The sequence below is a fragment of the Dysidea avara genome, chromosome 1, assembly GCF_963678975.1.
Source record: "Dysidea avara chromosome 1, odDysAvar1.4, whole genome shotgun sequence".
In the NCBI taxonomy this organism is placed as follows: domain Eukaryota; kingdom Metazoa; phylum Porifera; class Demospongiae; order Dictyoceratida; family Dysideidae; genus Dysidea; species Dysidea avara.
The window spans coordinates 9915946-9929997 of NC_089272.1; the positions used below are offsets into that span (position 1 = coordinate 9915946).

Consider the following 14052-nt stretch of genomic DNA (forward strand, 5'->3'; position numbering starts at 1 on the left):
CAGGTGATATATAAAACAAAGGTCACTACTTTTGAGTGTAAAATGAACTGTAGGACACTATAAAGGCCAAATCTACAATGACTCCATATATTAAAATACGCTTTTTGGTAGGTAGCAAGTTTCTTCACAAAGTGCAAAATTAAATTTTGCTCATTTTTGCTAGCTATAATATACATAATATGGTGCTCTACTATTTAGTTTTTTTTGCTATGCTTTTGAGTTTTCGGCTTCATGTTGTCTTTGATCCAATTGAATGTGTAAATCAACTTGTCTTTGATATTATTGATACTTACTTACTTACTTATACTGGTTTAACTTCTGTGCTGGAGTTTAACTACCTTATACTTTGATGTAAGGCTTCAGTGGGATTGAACTAAAATCATATGCCAATGAATCCATACTTTAATAATTTACTTGGACAATATTGTTCCCACTGAAAATGGTCAAATCATTGTATCCTAAAGTAAACACCTCACATAGTGGTCACCTCTTACAGACCACCCTTTTACAAAGATCACCTCTGTACAAAGACCACATTGCAAGTAGGTTAAGATAGATAATGCATATGTATTATGATCTAACTGATTACACCACCATTCAGTGATATTTTTTACAATGACCACCTCTTTATATGATGTTTGATAATATGTATTTCTTGACTCATAAAAGGGGTCAATGTCATCTCTCATATTTTGGTCCACACTACTTCACTCAAGTCACCTGGCTATCAGTACCATCATCACTTAGTTTGTACCAGAATGTGTCACCATACAAAAATAGTTGATGCAAGTGAAATGTAGCTAGTACACTATACCAATATTGTACAGACTAGGCAATATCCACCGTCCAGTAAGGTGTTGGATGAACTCCAAAATTTTAATGTATAATGTTGGCAATCAGAATGCAGTGTCAGCATAACATGTTTATGCAAAGCAAGCTGTCATACAAAATGTAAAGATACACATAGAGTATACTACCACGTACATTATGTATAATGTGCATATTATAGCTATGTAGCTAACTACATGTATACAACCAATTGGAATACATTGTGTATAAAATCTACTTGACTTGTTTAGCAGCATTTCTGTACAGTTGTGCTTTTGAGAGCTTTTTACGATTTTTTAAAAACTTTGTTAAAGAATTTTTCTCTGCAAATGTTTGGCTAGCATTTCTGTACAGTTGTGCTTTTGAGAGCTTTTTACGATTTTTTAAAAACTTTGTTAAAGAATTTTTCTCTGCAAATGTTTGGCTAGCATTTCTGTACAGTTTTGCTTTTGATCGCATTTTAGGGTCATCATGTATTACTAAATGTCTTCTTAAATGTCTTTTCTCTGCAAATGCTTTACCACACAGGTCACATGGATAAGGCTTCTCTCCAGTATGAATCATAACATGTCTTCGTAAATTGCTTTTAATTGCAAATTTTTTAATACAATAAGGACATGAGAAAGGTTTCTCTCCAGTATGAGTTCTTAAATGCATTTTTAAAGAATTGTTTAGTGAAAATGCTTTACCACAAACCTTGCAATGGAATGGTTTTTCTCCAGTATGAGTTCTCAAATGTGATTTTAAGCTAGTGGCACCTGCAAGTCCTTTGCCACATACGTGGCAGATGAAATGTTTTACACCACCATGAGTCAGTAAATGTGTTTGTTGATCACTTTTAGCTGTAAATGTACTTGTACAGTAGGGACATGAATAAGGCTCATCTCTAGTATGAGACCTTACATGTAATCTCAACCAAATACTTCGAGTAAAAATTTTACCACAATATTCACATTGATAATTTGTTGTTTTGCTGATGTGAGAATGTAAATGAACTCGATGTGCAGTGCTTAGTGTAAAAGCTTTACCACACAGATGGCATTGGTATGGCCTCTTTCCAGTGTGAGCCCTTAAATGTTTCGACAGATTTGAGCGTAATGCAAATGCCTTGCGGCAATATTGACAAATGTAAGGCTTTTCTCCGGTATGAGTTCGTAAATGACACTGCAAAGTACCACCTTGGGCAAATGCCTTTGAACAATACTTACACTTAAAAGGCTTCTCTCCAGTATGAGTTCTTATATGTGACCTCAGAGTACCACTATTGGTAAATGCCTTATCACAATGTGAGCATTGATAGGGTCTTTCTCCGGTATGAAAAAACAAATGAGAGTTTAAGTTACTGGTTACTGCAAAAGTTTTATCACAATATGGACACTTGTATGGCTTCTCTCCAGTGTGAATCCTTACATGTGATCGTAAGTTGGGTCGTCGCGCAAATTCCTTACCACAATATTGACAAATGTATTGTTTCACTCCAGAATCTGGGGATTTCTTTTGACATATCTGCACACCTCTCCTAGCATTTGCTGATGGTTTAGAATTAGCTTTCATTGATGCCTTCGAATTAGCTTTCGTTGAAGCTCTCAAATTAACTTTTGTTGAAGCTCTCAAATTAGCTTTCTTTGATGCTTTTAGATTAGCTTTCATTAAAGCTTTTGAAGTTGAAGAGTCCTTAACAACTTCTGTATCAGTAGAATGTAAGTAGTAATTTTGTTCATGTTTCCTGATGTGTTGTTGAAGGTTGATCAGTGTAGTGAATACCTCACTACATTTTCCACATTTGAATACAGGTGGATTAGCTTTGCGACACACTGGACTGTACTTCAAGTGAAGGTCAAAGTTGCATTTTTCAATGTACTGTCTTCGGCAGTAAACACATGTAAAGTTGGGAGCTGTAGAAATAAAATAATAGAATGCACATGTGTCTACTGTAGATAGTACATTACACCAGGAGCGCATCAAATTCTACAGACAAGGGAACATGTAACTCTGTAAACAGCAAAATTCAAACATAAGTAACTTTCAAAATTTTTCCTAATTAGAATATTATGTAGAGGCACATGCTCGAGTACATCACATTTCTGCTGCAGTGAAGCAAAGCTATGGAAATGAAGTTCAATGACATAACAGAGGAATAGTAGCACAGGCTGAGCAGGAAAGTCTTTCTATAGTCACTAATCATGCAAAACTACTCCACTTGACTAGTCCAAGCTTTACCTTTGACTTGACAATCTTCCTATATACCAAAGCAGATTTGCTACTCTCAGATGATGGAGTAGCAGCCCAATCAGTGTATTACCCCTGTTGCATGTAAGAATGATGTAACCAATTATATACACAGTAACACAGGATGCCATGTTTGAATTTCGCCCATGGTATTGGTAGTGTACGGAGTTACACGTTCCCTTGTCCATAAGATTCAATGAGCTCCTGATTACACATATTCACAATATGTTACTGACAGGAAACACATCCCATCACATAACAGGTCATATCTCAGTGCTGGAATACCCCCCTGTGACTTGTATTACAAAGCCAAGTAAAAGTTTAATAAGGAATAAAACTTACAAGGCTACGGCAGCATAGCCGCTTAAAATACGAGTCATGAACATTTTAAAAAGTAAGCAAATTTGTGTGCCCATGCACATGCCCTATTTTCCAGACCTGATTGCATATCATGAACCATGACAGTGGGTTCATAATAGGAATTGCCCCAAATTTTTTTTTTGCAAAAATCTTAATAGAACACACACCTAAAAACCACCTTGAAAAGCATCCTTCAGCTCAAAACAACCCTCTGGTGGTTCTTTGCAATATTATGCTCCAATTGCCCAGTTGTGTCCCATTATATTCCAAATATGCTCATATAAAATTGTGTCTTGGCTGCTCTTTTAGAGTATCTAATGTATCTGTGAAAGTTTAACCAATGCACAAAAATTATGCTGGCATTATGCTCAATGCTTTTGGCTACCTATTAAGCCCAAAATTATGCTGGAATAATCAGCACAGGCCTAACTGCCATCCCTTCAATGGATGTACCTAATACAGTGGAACCTCTCTTATCCGGGCAGTCTGGTACATACTACTGTCTGTATATCAGAAACGTCTGTAACTAAGAAATGCATGCTAATATGCTGAAGCAACAGTTTCGGAGTTCCTTATATGTACTATGGATATACAGTATACACACACCCCTGTAGTTTAAAGTGTAGTATTTTTTTATTTCAGAGAGGAAGATAAGATACTCTAATAGAGCAGTCATGTAGTCCAATAAGACTACCAGGTACAGCTGCAATGACAGCTAGACGATAATATACGTGTGTATGTTGAAAATCACCTTACACAAAACACTGTATTAGCATATCCTTACCAAACATGCGGTCCACAGTCAATCTCTGTTGTTTCACATAATCCTCACCATACCATACTAATAGTTCTGTGCCTGGCGGGATACTCTTGATGGTGTAGCAGTAAATGTTTCCTTTATACTGAAACGATAGCAAGTTCTGTTCAGATTCATTTCTAGCACAATTGATAAATCTCAACCAGTTAGAATGTTCCTCACTCTTGGCATCAATGTAGTATGACACAGAACCATTCTTTGTAACCTGAGATAACAGTTACAGTATACATGTGTATAGTGTACAAATGGTTTTACAATCGCAATAGGGATCATTGCTAGGAAAATATTATATGTGGGTGCAGACAACATGTTACTCACATTAGTTACACAAGCAAATTTGTGACTGGATCTGGGAAAACCGGTCTCTTATCGTCCATGGCAGCAGATTTGATTTTTTCACCAAGAACACAAAGCTACATGAATTAACTATCAAATTGCTCCATCAAAATCAGCTAGACTTGAGTGGTCTGCTTTTGTATCTGCTTTTCCCAAGCACAGTGGTGATCCATACGTGCAGTCTGGGGCCCTACTGGAGCTCTGGTCAGCCTGGGGATGGTTGTATGTGACTGTACAGTGACTGGTGTTGACTAAAGTCCTGTGTATAAAATTGAGACCTAAGTAGCCCATAACTTTGCCTAAGTCTTCCTCATTAATTTTTTAAACAGCCTCTTGCTCTCCTCCAGCCTTCGCCACCCACCCCTTTAGGAGCTCGCCTGATAGAGTCAACTCTGATTTTAAATGACAGGAAATTTAGCTGTAGGCTACTTGATAATTCCCTGGAAGGTTGTGTAAAATGTGTGAAAATTTGGCATACACAGCTTCAGCCATTGGAGAGCTTCAACGCAGTTAATACTCAACACTGGCATTTCTTGATACTTCTAAAAAGGTGATAAGACTGGTTTTCCCAGACTGGATCACATTTCCACCTCTTCATTGTAGCTAGGATTGTTACTTGACCACAACTTTGTAGCAATATAATCAGTCTTTTATTTATTAAATGCTATCCCAGTAGGGACCTGTGAGAAGGCTATAAAGCCTGTGAAACATGTAACTAAAACGTTGAAGAATTTTAAGGTGCTAATAACTCTATGTCTGCTTATCACTTTCAAATATCAAGCTTTGCACCAAGATTTGTCTTTGCTTACCCACTATGCTTTCAAATTTCAAGCTACGTAATCGGCTAACACAATTGTGCTTGGCAATTTTGAACTGTGTAAAAAGAAGGAAATGAAGGAATATGAAGCTAAGTTTTGAGGAATCATATCTTGAACGCCTGAGGCAATTGAGAAAGGAAGGATATTTCTACAAAATAGTTCAGAAAGGGGCTACGTAAACACTTTAAAGTGTTCCAAACTGGTGTAGTGCACTAGGGATACATCAATACCAATAATGGATTGGTAGTGCTCGATACCATGGCAGCACACGTAGGATGGACATTACAGAAGAACATATACCCATGAATTACTTGAAAGAAGCCAGTGATTATGATTGTTAGTACAGTTGAATAGGGAGTAGGCCACGAAACAAGATTCATTGAAGCCATATGTGATGATTGATCACCATGATTCAATGTTAGATGGCCACAAAACCAACAAGTAGTGGCCATAAAGTATTTTATTGGCTTATTACACAGCAGTAGAGATACTTGCAAATAATGTCTCTAGGACAAAGTATTGGTATCGGCCAGGTAAGAGCCAATTTTCCACCAAAAAAGTATCAGCACTGGATTGGCTGGTTAAAAGTGGTATCGGTGCATCTCATGCACCACTTTATTCAACCACACAATGTGTCTTCACTGTCTGATATATCAATACAAGAGACCTAAAGTACCAGTAAGTAATGTAGTAACAGTTGCCCGATTGGTCTACTAGAGTATATGACTGAAACAATGGCACATGTAAACACATACTGTAACTCACTTCCCAGAAGTAACTTGTGTCAGTTTTATTAGTGACATCTTCTTTCTGTACCACTTCTCCCTTGTAGGGACCAATCCTAGTCCTTCTGGGTATAAACTCTTTGGCAAACACTCCCTTGCCAGCATTCTTTATGGAGGACTTCTTCACTGTAACTTGTAGTGGTACTGGTACACTGGTAAAGGATTTTGAGTCTTGGTCCCACCCCCGGGATTCATCCAATGGTGTTAGAGGACCATGCACTGGACAGTCACCATGATAAGGTGCAGCACAATCCTCACAAACTACAAAACAACAGCAGTAAAATTGTGTGTGTGTGTGTGTGTGTGTGTGTGTGTGTGTGTGTGTGTGTGTGTGTGTGTGTGTGTTAGAGCTGGGCAATATACCAGTATGTATTGTAGGAGAAGGCATTTTAATAATACTATTACCGTACTGACAATACATTTAAAAGTTGTTACTAGATTTCTCAAGCCTCAATGTTAGTTTTACAACAGCAGTTAAACACATCCCTGCACCAAAGCCTATTCCTTTGTGATTATAGAAATTAAAACCTCCACTATTATACACACATCACAAGATAAAATTCAATTTTTATTTGTATGCATACATGTGACATACATGTGACATACATGTGACTCCAGCAAAACCTCTATAACATAATGGGTGATGTCCAGGTGGGACTTTGGGTGCCCACACCTTCATATGTGAGATATGGTACAGTCTCTTGCAGGTTACTATTGTTCTGACTCAAGGGGGATTTCCCTGCACTGACTCACAGTTGGGTAGTTTATGGGGTGGAGCGTTGTTTCACTGGCTGGGTATATATGGCCATGTAAAATGGCAGAAAGGCTAGTGGGATCATATATGTATTTCTTGCACTTGCACATTATACGACTTGTATGCACACACGCACATGTGCACCAATATCGTACAGACACATACGTACACACGAACACAAAAACTTGATCCATTACACATACAGATAATATCATCCTCATCATGATCAACATCATGATCATCATCATGATCAGTGTCATCATGATGCTCATCAACTTGACTATGATCAACATCACCATCATCACTAACAGTCTCAACATCAACATCATTATCATCACTGACACCTTCGACATCAATAATATCATCATCGTCGTCATCATGGTTACTGCCATGATAATCATCGTCATCATCATCACCATCATCACCCTTGACACCCTTATTATCAACACCATCAGTGACACTTTCATTATCAAATTCAATGTCATCATCCAAAATCAACAGGTCACCATAGTAGTTAGGAATCATTTTAGCCAATCGTGTGGACTTTCTGCAGGGGCTAGAAAAGTGTACACATGTATTCGTAAACATGGTGTTTGCTGAACATTATTCAATTAAAGTAACCTGAATCCGACTGCTCTATTAGAGTACATTATGTAAAGATTTAATATAATTACGAATATATTACCACCATAACCCTTTCCACGTTTTCACGTAAAAGCAACCTGCTACTACTAGGATTTACAAAGTACACATTAAATACTTGTAGCTAATGGTAACAGTGGTACAGCCAAATCTTGGTAACTACAAGCCCGGAACTCAAACTGTCAGCGTAAAGTACAGTTACCACAGGTGGTGAGGGTCTGGTATTAATGAATGACTGGAAATATGCCATTGGTTAGAATTTTACTATAAAAAAGTTCAAAATGGCGTAGCAACCAAATTGAAGTTCTGTTATAAACTCATGGAGAGTACAACAAACAGGCTAGAACAAACAACAAATATAAATGAAGCAAAACCACCTGCAGTCTGCTTATGAATAAAACCCTGATCAGTACTATGTATCACTTACAGTAGAAGTAGATTTTCTGAACACCTGTATGTCAGCCCAAGTAAACGTTCAGATAAATAGAAGTGAATGCACACTAAAGTGTAAACTACTCTAATAGAACAGTCACTTTACTATCTGCATATTTGAGGGCTCAGTGTATACATGAAATTATCAGTTTGGTCAACATTTTAGAATGGATGGTAATACCAACTCACACATACAGTATACCGTATAGTGGAAAATTTTGGCGGGAGAAAATTTTGGCGAATTTGGCGAGCGTGCATTGATTCGCCAAAATTTTACTCGCCATTTTTCTAAACACTGCCGGGAAAGTGTAGTAGACGCTGTTCATTAGTGGGTGAATATTGTTACAGCGGTGAGTGGTTAGTCTTCCTATCCCATTGAATACAGTATGGTTTTAGACTACTAATAGCTCAGGCAGATGGGCAATTCAGCTCAAGCGATTCAGCTCAGTGCCCTCGCCTCGCTTGCCACGCGCGTCCCAGTGACTTAGCGAGCTAGTGCATGCTGTTTTAATTACAGCTAGCTATTTGCATAAGAGCGCGTCGATTCGAATGAGAGGCATTGAACTGTACAGTAAGCTTCGTCGCCTACGCAGTCAGATTAAAATTGCGTAGGCAAAGTAATGTCATACATTCGCCAAAATATTATCAATTCGCCAAAAATTTCTCCCGCCAATATTTTCCGCTATACGGTATGATTCCTCAATGGATACAATATAATATTATGTAACTCACTTAGTATCTACAGTTGATCCTTGTGCTGGCGATGTCATTTCACTGACCTCGTCTTCCTGGTTGCCACTTGACAACGGTCCAGGTGTACGTTGTGGTTTTGATGGATTACTGGCCACAGCAGGTAAAGGATTAACACATTTCTTCTTGGGTGCTGTCCTCAATGGTGGCTTTCTCTTATCCTACACACGTTAAGTATGTACATTTGGCATATTTTGTAGGACAACTCTGTAGCACTCTCACCTCGATGGTAATCTTTCCACAACACCACCCTTTGATTAAGGAAACTACAGATATAAATACAACACATGAAGTTCTCACTTTTAAGAAGCTTAGACAGGATAAAACAAAGTTAACAAAGTACAGTATTAAACTGGTCTACATGTATGCATGTACGTATATGTAATGTATAACTGTGTGGTTTACTGTTATCACTTAAACACAATGTAATTGCTACCCAGCCTATCATCACTGTTATAGAAAATGCCATGTCAGAATACTAAATAACACTAAAAAAGAAATGCATCTACTCAGTTTCTTTGTGGTGAAAATTTTATACACATTCGTATATACGTATGTAGTGTGAACCTCATTTAGCAGCTACCTCTTTAATAAGACCACCTTGTTATAGTGGCCACCATTATTAGGTTCCAAACACAGCTAAACTGTACTTTAAGTCCTCATTCGAACATTAACCCTTTAAGGACCGCTGCCGTAATATTACGTCCAAAGTAGGTATTGCTCGAAAGACCAGCGCCGTAATATTACGTCCAAGATTATTGGCAGTAAACAAAGAGCTATAACTCCGCAACAAATGAAGCTATTAGATCGAAACAGGGGCCATTGTATTCGCCATTCATAGGCGATTCTTTTGATATATAAGGCCAACTTATCACGCAAAACTAAGCCTGTGTAAAATTCCTAACAAAGTACAAACATTTAATATTTACACAACAATACAACTAACCTTGTAGAAATCGCTCCATAACTTTGGCTGTGTTAATCGTATTAACTTCAAATAAAGCTCAGAGTGCTCACTATTTAGAGGCAAATAATTTGATATACAAGATCACGTAATGCGGTTTTAAAAAACTAAAATGGCGGACTGTTTTTATTGATTGTGTCACGAAGAAATTGATCGCGTGTAGGTGTTTGAAACTCACCTTAGTGCTTTTAAGACATTGGTTCTACACTTTGGTAAGTTAGATAATGTTGTTTATTATTGTCAGGCAAGTCTTTTAGTATAGTTTGTTATACAATTGAGCACTTGTAGGGGCTTTGTCAATGCTATAAACTTATTATATTTTTTAAAAACACTAAATGCGCAATAATCATAAAACATGTGGGCTTTCAGGGTAGACTATGCACACAATTTTTGGTCCTTAAAGGGTTATTAATCGAATGCCTGCAGGTTTGAGGCTGCCCAGGTCCAGTCATTCTCCTTTCTTTACCTTTTCAAACATACTTCATGTAACAATTTTAAACAGGCTGCAGGACCAGGTGTCCTACAAACCTTAAACACACTTGTGCTGAATATTAAATAAATATATAGGCCACCTCATTACTCTTTCTTATCTTATAGGTAGGGTCTGCAACACGAAAAATTAATACCTTCCAATGTACTACCTAATTCATGTGTTAGGCTAAATACCAGCGTGGCAGCCAAGTTTGTTGCTTGAAAACGATAGGCTTTCTTAAAATCACATGATTTTTTGCTACAGCAATTTGCAGGGTTCTTCGTATGCTATGATATTCACTCTCAACATTGTTCAAGTAGTCTAGTATCAACTCAAAGTATCAGTGGTTTGATTTCATTGGCAGTTTCTAGTGGCAGCATGATCTGCATGGCTTTTTGATGATAAACAATTCAAAATGTTTCTTCGTCTGGATTACAGGACAAGCAGAGCAGCAACTGCACTGTGGGTCACAGAATTTTCCCCAGCAAAATAAAGCAGAGCAGTAAAACTGTTAATTTACTACCAACACTTTGTTAATTATACAATCCTTTTATCACATCAAAGGAAGTTTGAACAAAGTAGAGTGATGCTGCACTGCTCTACCACTCTATAGGAAACACCTTGGGTCAACAACGACCAGTACTAGTCTGCATGCAGAGTATGGTTAAAATTAAAGCTTAACAGCTATCTGGGTGAGCCATCTATATGCTGAAAGTCAGCCAAAACAACACATAGATATCAGAATGGGAGATGAATCAGTGAAACAGTTCCAATAGCAAGGATACGAAGCTATCTTGCTCAGTAAACACATAGAACAATCAGATGCATTAAATAGGTACTCACATGACGGAAATTCGAATAAGAACAAATACCCATGAAATCACTTAAAAAGAACCTTCTTTCATAAATATTTGTGTTAATCATTAAACTTGTTAGTCATCTGACTGAGCCATCTATACACTGAAATTCAGTCAAGATTTTTGTAGTCAAATGCCATAATGGTTGACGAATCATCTCCAAGAGCAAAGATACAAAATTTATAAGCAACTAGCAATACGGCTATCTCACCCAGCAATCCAATTCATGAAACTGGCACTACTCACATGATTGACATTTAAATTGCTGAAATATAACCATACTCCATTCCAATGACTTTAAAATCACTTGAAATCAAATGACAATAAGTTTGTATGCATTAGGTTCCACATCTCAATTAGCCCAGCAGTCTTAGACTCATCTTAAGATGCCATCACAAACTCACTTGCGCTGCCCCAGACCACTGACCATATTCTGCATGCAGGTACTTTACCTAGAAATGGTCGTTGCAGTTGTCGCTCTGCTGGTCCTGTGCTCCGGAGGAAGAAACATTTTGTTTGTCGTCAAAAAGCTGCACAGTTTGTGCTGCCACCAGAAACTCTGATCAATAAAGTCAAACCACCGATACTTTGAGTTGATGATAGACTACTTGAACAATGTTGAGAGTGAATATCATGGCATACAAAAAACCATGCGAACCGCTGTTGCAAAAAATATGTGAATTTAAGAAATTTCTATTGTTTTCTACCAAAAGAAAGTGACAAACTTGGCTGCTACGTTGGTATTACTCAAGTTACACCTAGCCCAACACATGACAATAGTTAGGTAGTTGATTGAAAGATAATGATTTTTCATGTTGCAGACCCTACTACAGGTTTAACCGTATAAATACATACACCAAAACCATTATCATTGTGTGAGTACATGTACACCCATTAAAATTATTAACTATACCTTGTGTGTATAGTGTAAGCTCTCTCACACATGCATGCACGCACGGCATGTAAACATACACACACACACCACTACAAGTACAGGTGTACAGGTCTATAATAGTATCAAGTTAAGATTCTCACTTGGTAGTCTTCTGACAACTACAGAAGGTGACCAGTCCTTGTAGATGATTGCTCCATGTTTTGTCTCCTTGCACCTTCTAAGCTTCTTCATTGCAGGAGCAGTAACAGCACTGATATCTGTAAAACAAGACACATGCATGTTAGTTTAACTCTCTGTGTGTGTGTGTGTGCGTGTGGCCTGGTTCCAACTGAGGAAGCAGCCCACCCAGCTGTAACATCAATGGGTACCTGGTGTAAACTGGGGAAGCAAATGCTAAACTGTCCACGTCTCATATAGCAGTTGAAGATCCAGATGGGCCTTGGGTGCCCATACCTTCACCTGCGAGACCTGGTACAGCCTTATGCAGGTTACTAGTCCTACCCCAGGAGGGCATGCCTGTGCTGACTCATAGCACCTGAGTAGCCACGTGGTGTCCCAATGCTGATCACTGGGCAGCGTGACCTCATAGCGGTAGCTGAAGGCTTTGTGTGTGTGTGTGTGTGTGTGTGTGTGTGTGTGTGTGTGTGTGTGTGTGTGTGTGTGTGTGTGTGTGTGTGTGTGTGTGTGTGTGTGTGTGTGTGCGTGCGTGCCGTTAAGGAGTAAAGGGTAGGTAACACCATTTTCTTCAACACACCACTTGACATCAGTACTGCGCAATAGAGACAAGTCAATTGAAGGCATAACTTTAAAAAATTTCAAGTTTCATGTTGCCTCTAAACTATAGGACTGCTACAGATGTTATAATAGAATGAATACAGTTTGACTACATTCATTTTAGCCCTCACTTTCTCAAACACCTTCCATTACACAAGCCTGGTCCCCTATTAAAAATTCTCTAGCATGGTAAAGTTATCAAAAGAATAAAGCAAATACAAGTAACAGTTGTCATGAACACAAGTAGCAGCTAGATACAATAGTTACACAAAAGGTTACTGCATAGGGTTCATTAAGGTGGTGTCTGCCAACAGCCACTTTGCAACCATGGTGATCAAAGTCACAATACTGATGTTGACATTAATTGAAATTTCACCTTTATTTAGTTCAGTTTTTATTGTTTTTTTTTATGCATCTCATGCACTGCTCTGGTGTCAAATGTAAACCGAGGGGTCTTCAACTCCTAAACAACATTTAAGATTTTGGAAAACTTCATGGAAAAATTACGAGAGATGAACAAGCCAAATATAGCAAGTTACAACTGTATTACAAGCCCAGATATTTGAACAGCTGTTCAACAACTGCTACACAGCACAATGTTACAACAGCTAGTGACATGCTTGAGGTCATCATTACAAGAAGTGTAAAACAATATTTGAAGGTCTGAAAATCTTCGAAGATTGTGAAGCACTTTGTTGCAGCCATACATACAACTTGCACATCATTTCTACAGTGACACAGCACTGCCATAGATTATAACACCTAGATAGATACACGAGTAAGCATTACCAGAGTGTACTACAAACCATTTCGTGGTACTATAGTTTGCGATAAAGAATTGCGTAAGGCTGATTGTCACAACAAATTATGTGATAGTTTTCTCCCCCCCTCCCTCCATAATCTATGACACTGCAGCACCATCCACTGTCTCAAGCTTACTTGGGCGGATCACAGCATAGCATAGCAGTGCTGTCAGTACTATCAAGTATGGGTATACCATAACCTTGAACCGTCAATCGTGAGTCTGTGTGGATGGAGGGAGAGAGAATGAGAGAGGTAATAGCACGATAAAAGACGGAAAGACAGTCTCATTACCAAGAAACACAAACGTTCAGCACTAGGGAGGATTCCTTTGATGTTATGTGCGTCAGCAATAGTATACATCAAAGCGAACATCAAAAACTCACCAGAGCGTTCACGCTTTCTCTTGTTTGTATTCTGCACTCTGCCTGGCATTTCGAGTTGATGTTGGTCTGATATATTTCGATCGTAACGCGAGGGAGGTGTAGGTGCCGCGCCAAAACAGTGGTTAGGTTTTGCGCGTATTGTACTTAAAGGA

General features: G+C 38.3%; 1 protein-coding gene across 1 annotated transcript; it reads right to left on the reverse strand.

Moving 5' to 3' along the window:
• Positions 1 to 862: 862 nt before the first annotated feature.
• On the reverse strand, positions 863 to 14052 carry LOC136255088 (histone-lysine N-methyltransferase PRDM9-like). Its single transcript, XM_066047810.1, has 8 exons — positions 13901 to 14052; positions 12080 to 12196; positions 8974 to 9017; positions 8734 to 8912; positions 7131 to 7483; positions 6154 to 6434; positions 4202 to 4439; positions 863 to 2723 (listed from the first exon to the last, which is right to left on the reverse strand). Exons 1-8 carry the CDS (start codon positions 13947 to 13949, stop codon positions 1063 to 1065), a joined length of 2922 nt encoding a protein of 973 aa, XP_065903882.1. The 5' UTR covers positions 13950 to 14052; the 3' UTR covers positions 863 to 1062.